Raw genomic sequence first — 19,685 nt, 5'->3', positions numbered from 1 at the left:
CTGCGACCCTCAGCCTGCTCCCCCAGCATGCAACAGCATAGAGGATCGCACTGGCCACAACAGACTCATAGAAAATCCTCAGCATTTTCTGGCAGATGTTGAAGGACCTCAGTCGCCTCAAAAAATAGAGACGACTCTGGCCCTTCCTGTAAAGTGCTGTGGTGTTTTTAGCCCAGTCCAGTTTATTGTCAATGTGTACTCCAAGGTATTTATAGTCCTCCACAATGTCAACACTGACCCCCTGGATTGAAACAGGGGTCAAGTGTTTCCTGGTCTTCCTGAAGTCCACGATCAGTTCCTTGGTCTTTGCCACGTTGAGCTGCAGATGATTCTGCTCACACCACGTGACAAAGGAGTCGACCACAGCCCGGTACTCTGTCTCATCATCCCTGCTGATGCATCCAACCACCGCAGAGTCATCAGAAAACTTCTGAAGATGGCAGGTCTCTGTGCAGTGGCTGAAGTCTGTGGTGTAGAGGGTGAAGAGGAAGGGGGAGAGGACAGTCCCCTGTGGTGCCCCTGTGTTGCTAATCACCTTGTCAGACACACACTGTGGGAGACGTACATATTGTGGTCTTCCTGTCAGGTAATCAACAATCCAGGACACCAGAGAAGCATCCACCTGCATCGCTGCTAACTTATCACCCAGGAGGGTCGGCCTGATGGTGTTGAAAGCACTGGAAAAGTCAAAAAACATGACCCTCACAGTGCTCGCCGGCTGGTCCAGATGGGTGTAGACACGATTGAGCAGGTAGATGATGGCGTCCTCTGTTCCGAGACGAGGCTGATAAGCGAACTGAAGGGGATCCAGATGTGGTCTTACTATGGGTCGCAGCTGGTCTAGGATGAGCCTTTCCAGGGTCTTCATGATGTGGGAGGTCAGTGCCACGGGCCTGTAATCCTGGGGGCCACTGGGACGAGGCGTCTTTGGTACAGGGACGAGGCATGATGTCTTCCACATCACCGGGACCCTCTGCAGACTCAGACTCAGCATAAACAGTTTATGAAAGACTCCACACAGCTGGGGGGCACAGGTCTTGAGGACAAGGGGACTCACTCCGTCTGGTCCAGCAGACTTGCCTGAGTGAAGTCTCCTCATTTGCATCTCAATGTTAAGAGTATAACAGCAGTTTGGAATTAATTTTACTTATTATTTTACTTACTGAGCTCATTGTTATATTTTATTTAATTTAATTCTATTTAATTGAGCATTTTTTTTATTATCATATGCAGCTTTTTTGTCCACATCCTTTTTCCCCATTTTTCTCCAATGTGATTTGAGCGTCTATGTAATAATTTTTCAGTTTGATTTCTTTTTTAGGCTATATTTTTCAGGTTTCCACCATATTGAAGCTCTATGGCTATTGGCAGTTTTTAGTGTTTGGCTGCCTTTGCTATAAGGTGAGAATTAATTAATATTTTAACTTAACTTTACCTTTTAATGTTACTTTTAAAGAGTTATAATGAATTACTATAAATGTATTTAAATTATTTTTTAAAAGTCAGTCGTCTTGATTTTAATCACTAAGCTCAGCAATTTTTAATTAAACTTGAAAAATGAATAAAATACATAAAATAGTGTTTTTGTTTGTTGAAGAAAAACAAGTCTAACCGACAGCGACCTCTACCGGGCAATATGGCTATTTATTCAGGAATCTCTAGAAATCGTCCAATCGGCAATCGGATTCTGTATCACGTGACCGTGCAGCCGCGTAGAAGAAGGAGCAAACGGCAACATCAAACATGGAGGTGTCCCCGTTCAGCTTCACTCCGGAGAGGTACTGGACGGAGGAGAAAGAGAGGGCGCTTATAGCGTTTTTCTCCAGTAAGTGCCACTCTCCTTGGCGGACTCTTTTCACACCGCGTGTAAAGACGTTTTTAAAAGTTGCCCTTTTCGTTGATGTGTCGGAAGCTGCAACATTTGTGGGCAACGGTTGCTGGACGAGACCAACGGCTGTTAGCAATGAGCGACAGCAGAAAGAGACGAGCAATGGCGACCAGCAACTGAAGTCAAGTTAGCTGTTTTTCAACTGAAATCGGCTGAAAAAAAATCAGTTCTCTGCATGTTTTTATGAGCTATTTTCTGCACAATTCAATAAAAAAAAACTAAATAAAAACATACTTTTAGCCAATTGATTTAATTTAAATGAGAAGAGCAGACTTTTATATTTAATCTGTATCTAACATTACTCCAGTGGGGGGTTTTTTGTTTGTTTGTTTTTTTTAGATCTGTAGCGTTTATCATAGTGAATAACAGCTTTAAACATATTTTAAAAATGGCTGTTATTAATAAGTGTGTAGCTGTTAATAATTACAGGTTGTTAGAATAATTAAATTGGTGAATGAAATATCCTTCTTGAAGTAATGAATAATGTCTCCAGATGTTCCCACAGTTTTCCACATAGGAATATCTTTAAAATACTGTTATCGTGTATATAACATGGCCAAAGAAAAACAACTAACTTTAATAGAGACTAGATAGCACCACAAGAGCTAAACAACAACCACAGTGATGAAATTGAACGCAACATTGATGTGTATGTTACTGGGATAGGTGCCAAATTAAAGGAAAAATTAAAATTTTTGGACCTTGCAAATGTTGTTTTACATTTTTCCTGCCTGGTTTGGTCCCTTAGACAGAGGCACACTAAGAGTACAAGTTCGTTTTGATTTTATTCTAATTTATCACACTCTAGACCCTGTGAAGCTGCAGGTATTTTAGCTATATCTTCTTTGTTTCATTTCTCAGAGCATAGCTGCCTGTGGAACCACAAGTCTGAGGGTTATAAGAACCGGCAGCTGCGATGGAAAACCCTGGAAACACTGAGGATCCTGCTGTCAACTCTCCCACCTCCAGTCCCATTCACAGGTAAATCAGCAGGAAAATAAACCAAATCTGTCAAACTCATAGACTATGTGTGTAATAAAAGTAAAACCATAAACCTGCATTCTCATTAATGGCTAGCAGGGGAATTTCTGTGCCCAGTACTAGGAACCAAGCTCTGCAATTCCCAGGATATATTTTGGTTATCTGGCTTCATTTATCCTAACAACGGCAATCAGGCAGAGCAGTAACACAGGTGGTTATCAAGTCGGTAAGTTAACACCGGCTTTATTGAGCTAAGAGGACGTTCTCATGAAAGGGTGGTGATGGCAGCATCTGAAAAGAATAAAAAAGGCTAGATGATTTTTGACAAAACTATATATAATTTTTGATATGTGACAGCTTTGACAGCTGTTTGTACATTCCGGGTTTATTTCCACTTAGTCTCAGCCTAAGTTTGAATTCTGTTTTTATATTTATTGTTTACCCTGGCTGTTGAACTGCAGCTGAAAGAATGAAACCATTTAAACATGGTGTCAGATAGCTGCTCTTTTCCAGTCTTACTGATCAAAGCACTTTAAGTACAGACCATTAATACGATATTACTGTATCGTGCTTTTCCTCTCTCGCACACACTGCTGTTTCTTTCAGTCTGTATTGTGTGGTTAACCTCTTCATATCGTCTCATAGTACAAGTTTCATCTTACTTTGAAAAATCAGCTGCTCTGTTACCAGTACACTTATCAGTAATTGTGGTCAGGCACTGCCAGCACCCCTTTCATGTGTACACACAGGGGAAGCCCTGGGTAAACTTAACAAGTTGTTAACCAGCTTTGTGTAACCGCTTATGCTGCTTGTCAGTGGGTATGTTGAGTTCGCTTTGTAGCACTGGGCTGAGGATAAGCCCATTCAAGCTTCTGTGTGAGTCTCTGTGGCCTCAGTAACCACTTTCCTGATGGCTCAGTCATTAGTCGAATATTTTTAGTAAAATATTAAGTCCATTATTTCAAATTATTGCTATTCTAAAAGTGAGAAAACATGATCCGGGGTGTGCTCATCAGCTGACGAGTGTGAGGTTTGACAGTCAGATGTACCCTTTAACTAATTTATATGGGTTTTTTTCCCAAGTGGAAGACATCAAAAACAAGTTCAAGAATCTCCGTACGACTTTTCAGCGTCAGTACAAAATGGTTAAAGCAAGTAAGGCGTGCAACCCGGACGACGAGTTTGTGCCGCAGTGGAAGCACTACCATCAGCTCATGTTCCTGCAGGGCTGCTGGGACCAGGACGACCCCGCCGCCGGTGAGCCGCCGCTGTCACCACTGAACCCTCTGCAGGAAGAGGGCCAGCCTGTCCTCACCTCCCCAGGACTCATCATCTCCTTCCTCCCCACCCCGTCCACCTCGTCTGCCTCCTCCTCGTCCACCTGTGTTCCCTCCAGTGTCATGATTAAATGTTACTGGACTGAAGAGAGGGAGCGAGCTCTGATTTCTTTCTATTGTGGTAAACAAAAGATCTTTTTCATCTTCAAAATCATGTGTTTTTACTGAAGAGCAGTACATACGTAGACAAAAACCTCAGATTAAGTAACGTTTTGAGTAGTTTCATAGCTGACGGGATTCCTGTGTGTTTTTTTCCACAGAGCACAACTGTCTCTGGAACAAGAAGTCTGAAAACCACAACAACCGTCAGCTCAGACTGAGGCTGTTGGAGGCGCTGAGGAGCCAGCTGTCTGACCACACAGTGTCGTTCTCAGGTAAGCATCACCGTTTTTCACTTTTTTTTCTGTTGTTTTCTTACAGAAGTAGCAAACTCAGGATTCTTCACCTAATTGCATACCTCAGACTGTTTGAGGGCTTGTTGTCCCCCAGTTGAACAGTCCCTGCTTTAAAGCTACTTTTTTATTTAGTGTATGTGAATTTAGGCTAAAACTTCCACCACTAGGGGGCGGTTTACTGGTGGCTGTATTGTTTTCTGATGTGTGGTAGTTCTTTTCAGCCTTGCCCTTTCCTCTTTAAGAAATTTGACAGGTTAAATAAAGGTTACATTGACTGGCTGCCCCATCTTGTGGTACAAACTGGTATTACATGAAAGCAGAGCCCAATCCCAGTTCAGCTTCAGCTAATGTCTCCTCAACATCACTTTTTTTGAATGGCAGTTTCTTCTTCACATTCTCTTGATAAGTTTAGTTATTTTGGAAGCTTTTAAAGGAATAATTCAATATTTTGGTAAGATTTCTTTATAAACCTTGAATGGCTCTCCTGGATTGGGCTTTCAGTCAGTCGAGGAGAGTTATTCCACATCCTGTTAAACCCATTGTACAGAAATGGCTGCAGTTCGTAAAGAGTGAATGAGGCTCTATGGAAATTTCCACCATGTTATTGATAGACATGATGACATGAACAATAGAGTTCAGTTTGGGGAATTTTAGAGGATTTGATTGTAGTAAAAATTCTTTCTGTGTGCATTAGTGACGCTACAGCACCTTATAAACCTTTATGGCAGAAAGTCAGACACCTTCAACTACCAGCAGCTTCCTATAAACCATGCAGGTCTCTGCTGTGATTTAACTATCCTTCTAACCAGTAGTTAATGTTTGGAAAGTGGCACCGTCAGGACAGAACGTCCCATTGTAAATCCTTAACTGACCAGTCAGTGCTGATTATAAGAAATGTGCTGTTTACTTTTCTTATAGCTTCACCATAGAAAAAACTGAAGGATATAAATGTTGTTTTATTTCCGTTTGGACAAATGTTGGTCTTTTTGTTTAATAGTGTTATTTTTACCCTATTCTCTGCCGTTATTGAGAGAAAATGCCATTCCCCTGCTCACAGGATGTACTCTTGCTCTACTGAAATGGACCACCATTCCCAGCAGTTATAGCCCTGTGAGCTGTGCTTATCATACCTCTCCATAGTTTGTGTGTCTCCAAGTACTCTGTAATTAAAAGATTTGCACTGGAGCAATTTAACAGTATGAGTACCACTCATCCAAAGCACAGACTGTAAATCTTTGGGAAATACTAATTATCACTCTCCACAGCTCAATTGTGAAACTGTTCCTTTATATATGTTTCCGTTATTTTAACATAAGCTGAAATATACACACACAGTGATTTCATACAGTTAGATGTCTGCATAGAAAATGAAAGAAAAACACATTTTTTTCAAAATAATAAAGTCATGTTTGTGTTCTTCAATCTCCAGAAGCTCTGAGCTGCTAAATGTTTCAGTTTTCCAGCATAAAGTGATGCTGTGTTGCTGTTTTTGCAGTTGAAGATATAAAGTGCAAGTTCAAGAACCTACGAACTGTTTTTAACCGCGAGTTCAAGGCGGTCCAGGCAAGCAGGGCGTCTGACAAACCCTACGTGTCCAAATGGAAACATTACCAGCAGCTGCTTTTTCTCTGCGAGTCCTGCGACGAAGACGACGGCTCTGAAGATCTGCAGATCCTGACGCCGCAAGAAGACAAGGATCGGGAGCACGGAAACCAGACCCCGTCCTCCACCCTGAGCAGTTTCTCCTCCAGCTCCAACCAAACCAGCAGCATCAAACTCAGCACCGCCTCTACCCCCTCCAGCTCCACTCAGAGCGACGCCAAAACAAGCGCAGGGTACCAAATGTTCCTCCCTGCAGCTCCGGATAACCTCAGACTAGGCAGCCAATCAGCCACTTCCACGCTGCCAACTTCTCCATCCAGTTCACTGCCAGACACCAGATCCTGTACCAACCCCTCCCCTTTAAATTTCTCTACAGCCAGTTCGGCTCAGCCAGACAACAGACTGAGTGCTGACACCCGCTGCCTCTGGAGCGAGGCCAAAGTTCAGCAGCTCATCTCATTTTACTCCAGTAGGTGGCACCACTCATCATGAATGCTTGTTACCCTTTAGACTTACCCCCTGGATGTTACATCTATCACTGCAACAGAGAGATGTTAGATTTTTGTTCCTCTGTTGTGTTTGTAGTGATGTGCTGGGAGCTGCGTGTTTGGTTATGGTGGTCATCAGCTGTTAGAGGCAGCTGAGAGAGTCGCTGTACATCTCAGCCACTGCCATGCATGGTTAAAAAAGTTGCACGACCAGGTTTGATGTGAGAATTGATGGTTTTCTTCTGTTCCAGAGCACAGCTGTTTGTGGAACCACAAATCTGAGAGTTACAGGAACCGTCTGCTGAGACAGAGCCTGCTGGAGACACTGAGCAGCATCCTGTCAAACAACGAGCCGGTCTCATTCACAGGTAACACTCCTGCCGCCTTAATGTTGTCACCACACGGAGCCTTTAATCTGAACTCACAGCATCTCTGTCATTTCTCATCCTTTAGTGGAAGACATAAAGACGAAGTTCAGGAACCTGCGAACCATCTTCCAGCGTGAACACAAGGCGGTGAGCTCCAACAAAACATGCGGCTCGGAGGACTTCTACCTCCCAAAGTGGAAGCACTACCGTGACCTCATGTTCCTCTGCGACTCCTGCGACGAGGATGAGCAGCCCGAGGACGTCCACTTCTGCCAGCTGCAGGACACCGGTCTCCTCCATATGGTCAGCCAAGCCCCACCTCCCCCCTTACACTACCGTGCCACCAACCAAACTGTCTCCAAGCTGAACACGCGGGGTCTCAAAGCCCCCCCCTCACCTACACCCCCAGACTCCCAGCACTCCTCCCCTTCCTCGTCCCCCTCCCCTTCCACATCTTCCTCCCACACAGACAGCAGAGTATCTGGACGCAAGCGCGCGAGCCACCGGGCAACCACCACCGAGGTGCTGGACCTCATGAGGACACTATGTCAGACTCAAGCAGCGTCCCCACACGCAGGGTTCCTGAGGTATGTGGAGGAGTGTCTGAATGAGACACCGCCTGACAAAGCGAGGAAGCTGAAGAAGAAGATAATAGAGACGATTCACAGCATGTCGGAGGATGTTTAGTGTGCTTATTCATTCATTTCATTTCAGCCCAAGTCTAGATCTCATGATCATCTCTTCTAATAGCTGTGACTCTTTAATCTCAAAACTTCGGTACAATGATCATAATAACCACGATTTCAGTTTTCAGGGGCTCTTCCAACGTGGAGCTGTTCCACTTCCTGTTCATCCACATCATGCAGAATAGAAATGAACTGAGCTAAACAGCTTAAATAGTGAGAAACCCACATTTCATGCTTATCAAAACACAGCATTGATAATGTAGATTAAATAAAACACTTGTGGCATTCGGCTTTAGATTCAATGTAGACGTAGATGCTGTGACATAAAGTGACCTAAAAGTCACAGAAAACTGTTTCACCGCAATTCAGAACTGTCTTGAACGCTGTCATCACAAACATGATGAATATGTCAGCAAGAAAACTTGTAAAGTCGTTCCCCCCCCCCCCCCCCCCCCCCAAAGAAAACTAACAATAAACACATGACCCCACATTTCTGGGGGGAAAACTTAACTATGTAAGTAATACTGTAACATACACTGAAAGCAGCAATATAGCTGATAAGCATTAATGTGACAGGAACACTTTTAAGCATTTTATGCAAAGGACAAAGTCCTGAAAATTTCTAAACAAAAACACAGATTTGTGAACAGATACTATATAAACACTAATTAAATGTATATAATTCACTTCCTGGCTCCCTAATTCTGCACTTTATTGAAATTTTGCAAGCCCTTCTTGCAGATTATGCACGGATGTCATAGATAACAGCAAACTGAGTTTTATTTACAAATAGTTTGAGAACACTACAGCAAGCTGAGGCGTCTTTCTCGTGTACAGATTTATCCCAAAGTAATGAGGTTCATCCCAAACTGGTACATCCACCACTTAAAATCAGCATCACCAGGCCCATATTCAGTGTTTACAGAGATACAGTGAAACTACGCTCAGTGCTGTGTAATTTCAGACTTGGTTGTGACATTCACGTATAAAGACTTTATTGATCAAGAGTCCTTTTGAAAGTGCCAAAGGAAAAGATGGGTTCAGCACTTTGTCAACAAACCGACATCTTAAAGAGCTGCGCTGTTGGCAGTGACTGACCACAGATCCTGTAGAAATGTAATCAAACTTTTCATGTGTGTCCTCTTTATTTAACTTGTTCTAATCCTATTGTGTCATAATATTTAAATAATTTGCTGCTTCTTTTTTTTTACAAAGCCAGAATTGTTACTTTTGTTAAAATTGTATAAACTTATCTTAAAATGAAAAAATGTCAACATGTAAAGAGTTAAAAAAAAAACACTTTTTTTTCCCTTTTGGAAAGTATAAATGGTTTTGATGCAATACTGAACAATTGCAGCACATGCTATAACTAACAGTTTAGTTATCATTATTATTATTATTTTTATTATTATTATGTAATTACTTTTCTTTTTGGCTGGCGTTTGTTTAAATTCGATTCAGTGCCTTATCAGAATCACAGTAACTGAACGTTCTTGTTCAAATAAACCTACATTTACAAACCTTTATTCATTTTGTTCTTTGACACATCAAACCTGGTTTAACTTGAGCTCTGATTTGAACAACACGATATTACAAGTTACAGTCGACCTTTCAACTTGGCAGCGATTCCCATCCAAGGGATGTGTTTAAGACCTACTTTAATTTGAAATATATTGCTGTTAAGTAGCTTTTTATAAAAGTACATTTAAGCCAAGCAGTCCATATTCATTTTAAAATGAGCTCAAGCAGTTTATAAGAAGAGGTTTTGGAGTTATAACAGTCAGGAAGCACTGGGCTCAAAGCAACACAAAAACATTTTTAAAGATGCAGCTGGAAAAAAAAATGTAATTAGTAAATATTTATTGGAACACGATTGAAGCAAAAACATCATGCCATCGTCAATACAAGGCCCAGGGGCCACAATCAGCCTGAATGAGATTTCGGACTTTTAGCTGTATTTTCATAAGTTTCACAGAATTTCCTACTGATTAAGATCTCCAAATGACATTCATACTACACCAAAGTAATTAAATAAGAGATAAATAACAAACAGAAAAGTTCCAGTTTTCACTATCTACTATCAGCTACCAGATCTTTTTTATACAGGGAGTGCAGAATTATTAGGCAAGTTGTATTTTTGAGGAATAATTTTATTATTGAACAACAACCATGTTCTCAATGAACCCAAAAAACTCATTAATATCAAAGCTGAGTGTTTTTGGAAGTAGTTTTTAGTTTGTTTTTAGTTTTAGCTATTTTAGGGGGATATCTGTGTGTGCAGGTGACTATTACTGTGCATAATTATTAGGCAACTTAACAAAAAACAAATATATACCCATTTCAATTTTTTTTTTTTACCAGTGAAACCAATATAACATCTCCACATTCACAAATATACATTTCTGACATTCAAAAACAAAACAAAAACAAATCAGCAACCAATATAGCCACCTTTCTTTGCAAGGACACTCAAAAGCCTGCCATCCATGGATTCTGTCAGTGTTTTGATCTGTTCACCATCAACATTGCGTGCAGCAGCAACCACAGCCTCCCAGACACTGTTCAGAGAGGTGTACTGTTTTCCCTCCTTGTAAATCTCACATTTGATGATGGACCACAGGTTCCCAATGGGGTTCAGATCAGGTGAACAAGGAGGCCATGTCATTAGTTTTTCTTCTTTTATACCCTTTCTTGCCAGCCACGCTGTGGAGTACTTGGACGCGTGTGATGGAGCATTGTCCTGCATGAAAATCATGTTTTTCTTGAAGGATGCAGACTTCTTCCTGTACCACTGCTTGAAGACGGTGTCTTCCAGAAACTGGCAGTAGGACTGGGAGTTGAGCTTGACTCCATCCTCAACCCGAAAAGGCCCCACAAGCTCATCTTTGATGATACCAGCCCAAACCAGTACTCTACCTCCACCTTGCTGGCGTCTGAGTCAGACTGGAGCTCTCTGCCCTTTACCAATCCAGCCACGGGCCCATCCATCTGGCCCATCAAGACTCACTCTCATTTCATCAGTCCATAAAACCTTAGAAAAACCAGTCTTGAGATATTTCTTGGCCCAGTCTTGACGTTTCAGCTTGTGTGTCTTGTTCAGTGGTGGTCGTCTTTCAGCCTTTCTTACCTTGGCCATGTCTCTGAGTATTGCACACCTTGTGCTTTTGGGCACTCCAGTGATGTTGCAGCTCTGAAATATGGCCAAACTGGTGGCAAGTGGCATCTTGGCAGCTGCACGCTTGACTTTTCTCAGTTCATGGGCAGTTATTTTGCCCGATCCATACAGACTGGCGACCTGTCCAGGGTGTACCCCGCCTCTCGCCTTATGACAGCTGGGATAGGCTCTAGCACCCCCTGCGACCCTGAAAAGGATAAGCGGAAGCGAATGGATGGATGGATGGATGCCCAATCCATACTATCAAGATTGATAAGGGAAAAAAAGGTCAAATGACGCTGGTATTTTACAGCCTTTTGGTTGTAAATCTCTTGCCATCCACTAGATGGCAATCTCTTAACATACTGCAGCCTCCTCAGCACCGGCCTCAGTTTCCATATATCTGTCATGCCTCAGAAACTACAACTGTTTGGATGATAGTCTCTTCCTGTGGAGTTTGTCCTGAATGTATTACACAGTATTTGTATAATGCAAACACTAAATAGTATCCAATACCCTCGAATTTAAAAGATTTACCTGCGAATGAAGCAGGACAGAGTCATACTGACACCTGTGTCTGACTCACCTGCCACCTGTTTGACCTGCAGGCTGAGCTTCAGGTGAAAAACGTCACTGTGTCACCTGAAGCCTTTTCATTCTCTACTCTCGATAGTAACCCTGTAACCTCTAACCCTTTGTTAGATGATACACTTGATGATATTCACTGAAACCGCATTCCTAAGTGCTAACACACCCAGCTCAAGCCAAAGCTCTCCACCCACCAACTCACAAACATATGGACATAAAGGACCATTTGGCGTCACATTTAAACACGTTGGATACATCGTTTTTCAACATGTGGTGTTAATGATGTGAGAGGTGACTGAAATTTGTAATTTTTTAGTGATTAAAATGTAATCAACAAATAAAAGTGAGAGAAAACAAAATGTGGAACACAAAAGTGTCTTTGTGAAATCCCTTTCATGGACTGACAGGATAGATTTATGGCATCATAACAACTTTGCTAATGACGTTCAAACGTTTCAAATGTGTTATTTTTAGTATCACAAGCCACTGAATTAGCTCATTAGAAAAAAATGCTCAAAAAGAGCAGTAAACCAAATAATAAGGGCTTGATTTACTTTGTGCAGATTCTTTTTAGCTAACATTCATCATACTATGATGAATGAAAGCAATTTGGAGTTAGCTACCTTGGATACGTTGGCATGCAGACTAGAACAGCCAAGCAACCTTCCGATTAGTGAACAACCTCCTCTATGTCCCAAACCCAGGCACCCTTTAGAAGAAGCGACTTCTGCGACTTCAATCCACAGCTCGTGGTCACAGATGAGGGTAGGAATATATGCTGACGAGTAAATCAACAGCTGTCTACTCACTGCAACAAAGCTGCAAAGAATGCATTTCACTGCAGACACCCCAAGAAGAAGAAGGGCAGACACAAAGACGCTCCTCCACTTGGGACAGCAACTTCTGCCCCACTCAGAGTGGGAACACCACCCTTTGCTGGCTCAGAACCATGACCTCAGACTTGGAGGATACCACTCAATGAAGCCAAAAAAAACACCACATCATCCACAAAACACAAAACCGTGATCGTGATACCAATGAAGTATATATGACTTTGCAAGTTTGTGAAGTTTCTGTTAAAGTCCCCCCCTTCCTTATTGTATTTATTTTAGGGGTGTTTGTAGCTCAGGAGGTAGAGTAGGTCATCAGAGGGTTTGTGGTTTGATCCCTGGCTGTTCCAGTCTGCATGCCAAAGTATCCTTTGGCGAGATATTGAACCCAAAGCATCCATGGGAGTGTGAATGCTAGATAGAGAGCACTTAAGCAAAAGTGCTGGTGTGAATGTGTGAATGTGAGATTTGAGCATTTAAGTATAAAAGCACTATATAAGAAGTCCATTCAGTCCATGTTGGTTTTATACCTCGCTGGGACATTTGTTCTGTCTTACTCTTACACTGTTGTGTTAAATTTTTTTAACTGCTGTAACAAAGAAGTTTACAGACTTGGGGAGAAAATATAGATTATCTTAATTTTTGTTTGTATTTTAAGCCGTATGGTATGTTTTTAATGTGTTTTAAGAAAGGAATCCCCCAACTTTTGGGGGATAAATAAACTAAGCTTATATTCTGGCTTTTTGTCAGTTTACTGTTCAGCGTGTAAACGATTTGATCCACCAGGAAGTTTAATCCAGTTTAAATCCAGTAATCTGGCTCCAGTGTGAATAGAAAGGATTCAGATTCAGTTGCGAAGGATTGGATTGTTGCTCATCAACACACACACGCACGCACACACACACACACACACACACACACACACACACACACACACAGGAAACACTCAGCTTTTTATCCCAGTGTCCTTTTTTAATTCACACCTTTTTTAAAACTCTCTCCTTTCTCTCAGAGTTTCTGTTTCCTCTTCTACCTCTCCTGTCCCTCCCTCTCTCCCCCTCCCCCTGTCTCTTTCCTTTCTCCTCGCTCAGTGAGTCGCAGTAAATCCTATTGTGATGCTAAACTGATTTTTGGACGAGACACAGAAAGAGAGAGAGAGAGGGAGAGAGAGAGGGAGAGTAGGTTTGGATTTGTGTTTGAGCAGATCTGATTCGGGCTGCCTCTCGTTCATGTGGAAATTTGATGGCCTTCTCCTCTCCGTAAACTTTTAGGACTCCTTTCAGACTCCTACGGGGTGTTTTTTAGGAGTTTCTCCGGCGGAGGAACCGCCGCTCTGCGCGCTCCAGGAATGCACTTTGCAGGAAACGCGACTCTGTGCACGGACACCTCCTGCTCTCTTCGCTCTTAACGAGGAGTTATAAATGAATGACGGCAATGCACTCGTGAAGGACAGCTCGTTTTCTTCACACCGGTCCCCCCTCCACCTCCACTTTATCCTCCTCAGGCTGAGGACATAGGAGCCGGGAGTGTGCGCTCCCCCTGGCCAGGCATGGAGAGCGGTGGCCGGACGGGGCTCCAGCAGGCGGCGGGCGGTGGAGGAGAAGGAGGCGGCTGGGTATTGGTGGAGGCCCGGCTGCATGGAGGAGCGCCGTGGGGCTTCACCCTGCAGGGTGGCCTGGAGCACGGAGAGCCGCTCATCATCTCCAAGGTAGGAGACAGGACGTGTGAGGCCTGCTGTGTTTGTGACCTGTTCTGCGCATGACGGGAAGCCGGAAACAGGGAAAGAGTGAATAATTATTCCAATCATATCGATTGATTTTGCATGAATCAGTGAATACTATTATTTCTAAACTGTAAATCAAATCAATTTATTTATATAGCACCTTTCACAGGATAAAAACCACACAGTGCTTCACAGTAATATAAAACAGAAATACATAAAATACATTAATAATAAAACACACAGCACAAATCTAATCTGTAACTACAGCATATCAGTGGCAGAAGTTTAAATGTATTTTAAATATATGCAGAAAAGTTATTAAAGTTGTTGTTGTTGCGAACACCTGATCAACACAGATTGCAGTTCAAAGGGGCAGTCAGGCCTTTTAGTAGCACTTGCCTCTAATTTAATGTGCTGCATGAAACAGAAGGACAATGTCTATGGAGGTGAGGCCGAGATCTTCTGATTTTTACATCCTAGCACGGGGCAGGCTTTAAAAGACACCACAGAGGTTTGGAAGATGAAGCCAATGTGGAAGAGCTTTAATTCTGCATTTTCTTTTTCTAATGACCAACAGGGGGCGACAACTCTGGTTTGAAGTCGGTTTGTATAGAAGTCTGTGGGTAATTGAGCCTAATTCTCGAATGATTTATGATCTGAATACACACTTTACTGATGATTTTATGGTTTCATTTGCTCGTTTTAAGTTTTATTAAATAGATTATGATGTTCATTTGATAAATTATGGTCCCATTAAAGGCAGAAAGGAGGATGAGGCAGGACAAAATAAACACATACATCTGTAACAGGCTCATAAAATGGTGTGATCCACATCTCACTCATTGTGTCTGGTTTCAAAACATCAAGAAGGCCATGTGGGCAGTTTTTCTCATGGACTGAGAATGATTATGTTTGTACAGACACGCGTATGTGCGTTTTGCTTTTATAAAATAAACAAACAGATAAAACGATATATTCAGGAGCAATAATCAGCTGCCTCTTCAGTAGCTTCCTCATCTCTTGGATGGGCTTTTAACTCTGCTGCAGAACAATAACCGCTGCCTGCTCCCAGCTGCAGTCTGTGAAGTGGAGTTAAAGTCTGTCCGACCCCCAGAACCGAGACTAGAAACTGCAAAGTGACATCATCGGCTGCTAGAGCAGAAACCTGACCAGCGAGAGTATATGAAACATGAGATGAGAAGGATTGCAAAATAAACTTGTGCAACCTGTGTTGGGGAAAACCTGAGCAAAAAACAGAAAAGGAAAGAAAACACTTGGCTTGAGGCTTCAAAATCAAGACTTTACTGGTGACTATATCCATTCACATGTAGTCTTTGCTTTCAAGCTTCACTGTCTTTGAGGCTTTTTGCCTTAAACAAATTCAAAATAAATAAATCACTCGATGCGCCAATAATCAGTAACCCCTATAACTATGTCAGTAATGAAAGTGTTACTCTTTACCAGCCGCTTCATTGCCCAGAATCATCCCAGACGGCAGAGAAATATGGGCCCAAGTTTGGCTACTTTTGGCAGTCATGGCTTAGTTATGGCACTGGTTAGTATTGTGTGAGCCAGACATCACAACATACTTGACCTCTAGCTCATATAAGATGGACCTCTGGGTAAGTTGAGTCAGCCTGAGTCAACACCATCAAATATGGCCCAATGAAAGCTGTAGGTTTGAGCCACACTTTGGCCAAAGAGTCAGTGAAATCTGTGATGGATTTTTAATTCTTCTTCTTTTTAAAGCCAAGAAAAAAGCCCAAAACCTTTGATATCATCATTAGTAGATGACCACTTCCATCCTTACAGCCACCATCCTGGCCTCATTTTATTAAAATGCAAATCGCCAGGCTGGTGCGTGCGTGTGTGTGTGTGTCTTTCTGTGAAGGTTATTCTGGGATGGAGGCCAAACACTGTAAAATAGGACAAGAATGTGAATAATGTGTTTTCCTGGTTGCTTTTGAATACAATCATGCTTTTATTTTGTGCTGTACTTTGGCTGGCGTTAGCACAGTTCTCCATGTTTGACCCCAACACCAGCATGATGTCGCGCTTCAGTTTTTTTGCGTCTCTCTTTATGTCCTGTCTCCTTTTCTGTTTGTGTGTCTCACTCATTCTCTTCTTTTTGCCGCCAACCAACCGTAAAAGACACCTGGCACACTTTGCTTGTTTTGTATCAACGCTGTGCTGAACTGGGGTCAGAGGTCACAGCGATGGCTCTAGGAAAGTTAAACCTTCAGATTAAAACTTAATGAGTTTTAATCTGAAGGTCTCATGACCTGTGTGTGTGCCAGAGTTACACCATCAGTGTAAAGGTGAACAAAGTCTTTGCTGGGACTGAAATGTTTACTCAACCTGAAAAAGATCCAGGGCTTTAGGCTACGTTCACACTGCAGGTCTTAATGCTCAATTCCGATTTTTTGATCAAATCCGATTTTTTTGTCTGCTCGTTCACACTACAAATAAAATGCGACAGCAAACGCTCTCTAGTGTGAACGCTCAAAGCGGCCCGCATGCGCAAAAGAAGATGTCACACACAACGCGCTCTGTTTAGACCCAGAGCAACAGTATTGTTTGACTGATGGCCCTTAATATAAAGACTTCGGTCTTCACGTTTCCCAATTTTTGCTTTAAGTTATTTTGTTATTTACATAATAATGTAAATAACCTAATAATGATCCTTATTGCCGTTTAAGAGAGGAGCGGTGCTTCAAAGGATAGCTGTAGATTTCTGTCAGAATCTGCAGATTATACAGTACAAATAAAATGTTTACGTTGTCTTCCCAACAGTTTCACTGACATCTACACTGGATGGCCAGGAAGCGTTCGCGATGTCTTCTCGGGCGCTTCTCTGGCGCTGATAATTGGCTTCAGTCTTGTGTCGGTGACGTAAAAGGCGGATTTAATGCGACTTGACCGTTCAAACAGCAGTCGCTTTCTAAAACATCGGATATGTATCGGATTCAGTACCACATACGAAAGTGACCCAGATCGGATTTGAAAATATCGGATTTGCGCCGTTCACACTGTCATAGCATGATCGGATATGGGTCGCATAGGGTCAAAAAATCGGATTTGATGCGCTTTCGCCTGCAGTGTGAACGTAGCCTTATTTAGTTTTGCGTTGTGCATCTTTTAAAATGCTATTTATTGAAAATTTATTATTATGATTTAATTTAAAACTTTGTTTTTTATAAAAGACTCAAACATTTTAAGTGCACTTTTAGGATCAAAGCTAGCTTTGTTTGAGCTAAAGGTAGCTAACAAGCTACCTAGCTTACACAAAATACTGTTTTGAAAGAATAAGTCGGGCAATTCAACCAAACTTGCCATTAAGGTCACAAACCTGCCTGGATAATTTGATAAACTGGCTAACTGCACTTTGGTTGCTAACCTTAAGCAAAATCTGAGGCCTGTACTCCAAAAGGATATTACATTTTTGGCAATCTGTGTCAAGGTAATAGTCAGAGTTTTCTGTGTCATGAAAGTTGCTCTTTTTTTTTACCTGGCTAATTCACCATGGTAACAGGCTGAACACATAACTTGGTCAAATGCAGGTTATGTTCAGCGTTTTGGTTTGAGATCATTTGAAAGTGCCATGTTTTCACTGATTCTTTTATTTACAGCCTGTTTTGATGATTGCTGGTCGGATGTGTTTCATATGTCCCAGTTTTTAAGCCATATAACTTTTAAAAACCACCCAGTGAATCACAGGAATATGCATGTATTAATCTGGTGATGCAAAGATGTGTTTTTACCGTCAATTCTAATCTGCTGATAAGCCTCCTTTACACTCAGTGTTTTCACCAGTCTCGCAGCTGTTGAACAAAACAACCTAGATGACATGATATTGAGATTTTCCAGAAAAGCAAAGACCAGTGGACTCATTTAGACCCAGCTCAGGGCTGAAGATTTATATATTATAATCTATAATCTAAAGGGTTATGCTGGTTGTGGCCAAGCAAAATACACACCAGTTAATGGTGTGTATTAAGTGTCACACTAGTCCACTGGTTCTTTTAAACAGGTTCAGTATCGGTTTTGAAGCATGAGAACATAACCTCGAATATGTCATAATGATGGCTATTCGATTTATTTCAGAACCACAGTGTTAAAAGCTGGAAATGTGAATAAAGAGGTGAGAAGTCCTTGATGAATAGATGTTGTAGTATCCCACTGTGGTAAATGTAGGATCCAGTGTTTTAGAGTTAAAGCATCAGGATATCCTCATAATTCTTTTTAAATATGTCTCTTGGGAGTACACCAGCTTCATGCAATTACAGTGAACTGGCTTACCCGTTTATATATATTTTTTTTTTTTCTTTTTTTTTTTCTCTTTTTTTTTCTTTGATTGCCTTGCTTCATCTTCCAGCTAAAGTCTCATTATTAATCACACTTTGGGTGTAAATCATGCTGCATGGTGGCACTGACTGAATGACACATTCTGGTCAAACAAGCTGATGTGAATTAGAAACCACTTGAACGAATCAATACAGACCAGCTTCTCAAAAGATGGTCTGTATACGAACAGTTGGGGCGAGAGTTCAGATTCTCCTCTGTTGCATTTATTTAAGCCACAAATGTTTTTTTAGTAGGTGACAAGATTACATTTCTTTTTCATTATGGATCTATCATCTTTCAATATATTCACAATGACATTTCGCCATAACGCTTAAATTACTCCATTGCAGATGACAACACCATCATAGGACTGATTGAGTACAACAATGATTCAGCGTGCAGTTTATATATTACACTCCTGTATCCTTTAATCCTGGAACTAAAAGTCAGCATATTATATCTTCAGGATGTTTTATTTGTGTTCTTTTTTTTTTAAACACTGGCTATAATCACCTCTAAATATCCCTCAGATTAATAAATAAAGAGCACATGCCTAATCTTTAACCTCTAATGAGAGGTCAAAAGTATGGAAACTTCAGGTTTTCACAAGCTAGAGAGGCAGTGAACCTGAGTCCAGCTCTAGTTTAGAGAGAGAGTGCTTTTCCTTGGCCGAGGCCCCCCATCGCTCTCAGAGGATATTTTCCCAAATCACACAGTCTTTATTGATTAGAGGAGGTATGTTGTTTCAGTCACGGTATGAGCGGGCTGAGCCACTCTGTTTAGATATCTCGGTCTGCAGGATAATGAATTTCAGCTGGAATACCACAGTCACTGACACACACACACACTCGTGGAGTTACTGAGTGATTCTGTGGGCCTTATTTGGGTATATTTATTCCTGAAAAAGGCAAACAGTGCAGGCATGTGCATCGTTCTGCAGAGCTCGGGAATGCTTTAACACAGTTTTCCTTCACAGCTCTGAGAGGATGTTTCTTTTCCCTCACATCAGTAACGCTCATTAGATACTACTCCTTTGTGTTAATCAGCACTAGTTTAGATAAACACCTGCAACCGCGCACTAATGTTTATCTCCTCAGAGTCGGTGATTCAAGTCGCCTAGCGCAGATGGTACATGTTCATCAAAACTTTGTATTTTCCCGATGCTGCAGTTGCAGCATGTGGGTGAAGACGCATCATGTTTTTGTTGAGAAGTAACACGTGTTGTAATTCAGAAGAGCTTCAGACACTCCCTGCAAGACATTTTTGGCAGTGGTTTTAAAACTTAAAGAGTCCCAGGTGGG

General features: G+C 41.8%; 2 protein-coding genes across 4 annotated transcripts in view; both read left to right on the top strand.

Annotated features, from left to right (window-relative positions):
- The first annotated feature begins 1,713 nt into the window (after positions 1–1,713).
- LOC309710920 (uncharacterized protein) lies at positions 1,714–8,190 on the top strand. Of its 2 annotated transcripts, XM_082540786.1 has the most exons (7): positions 1,714–1,825; positions 2,750–2,869; positions 3,953–4,327; positions 4,467–4,580; positions 6,097–6,672; positions 6,943–7,059; positions 7,145–8,190. In XM_082540786.1, the coding sequence occupies exons 1-7, from the start codon at positions 1,744–1,746 to the stop codon at positions 7,744–7,746; spliced, it is 1,986 nt and encodes a 661-aa protein (XP_082396912.1). In that variant the 5' UTR covers positions 1,714–1,743; the 3' UTR covers positions 7,747–8,190. The 2 variants fall into 2 exon arrangements, with proteins under 2 accessions (XP_082396912.1, XP_082396913.1); XM_082540787.1 differs by lacking the exon at positions 1,714–1,825 and having other exon boundaries at positions 2,765–2,869; positions 4,000–4,327.
- Positions 8,191–13,217: 5,027 nt separating this feature from the next.
- Positions 13,218–19,685, top strand: part of shroom3 (shroom family member 3) — a 78,167-nt gene continuing 71,699 nt past the window's right edge. The window contains exon 1 of one of the 2 annotated variants that reach the window (XM_082541630.1): positions 13,218–14,025. In XM_082541630.1, the coding sequence (XP_082397756.1) occupies positions 13,867–14,025 (159 nt within the window). In that variant the 5' untranslated portion in view covers positions 13,218–13,866. Of the gene's footprint in view, positions 14,026–17,448; positions 17,501–19,685 lie in introns of those variants that run through there. The other variant, XM_082541634.1, reaches the window with a different exon arrangement.

This window comes from Aulonocara stuartgranti (genome assembly GCF_965226115.1).
Source record: "Aulonocara stuartgranti genome assembly, chromosome: 7".
Taxonomy (NCBI): domain Eukaryota; kingdom Metazoa; phylum Chordata; class Actinopteri; order Cichliformes; family Cichlidae; genus Aulonocara; species Aulonocara stuartgranti.
This window is presented reverse-complemented; position numbering and strand designations above follow the sequence as displayed.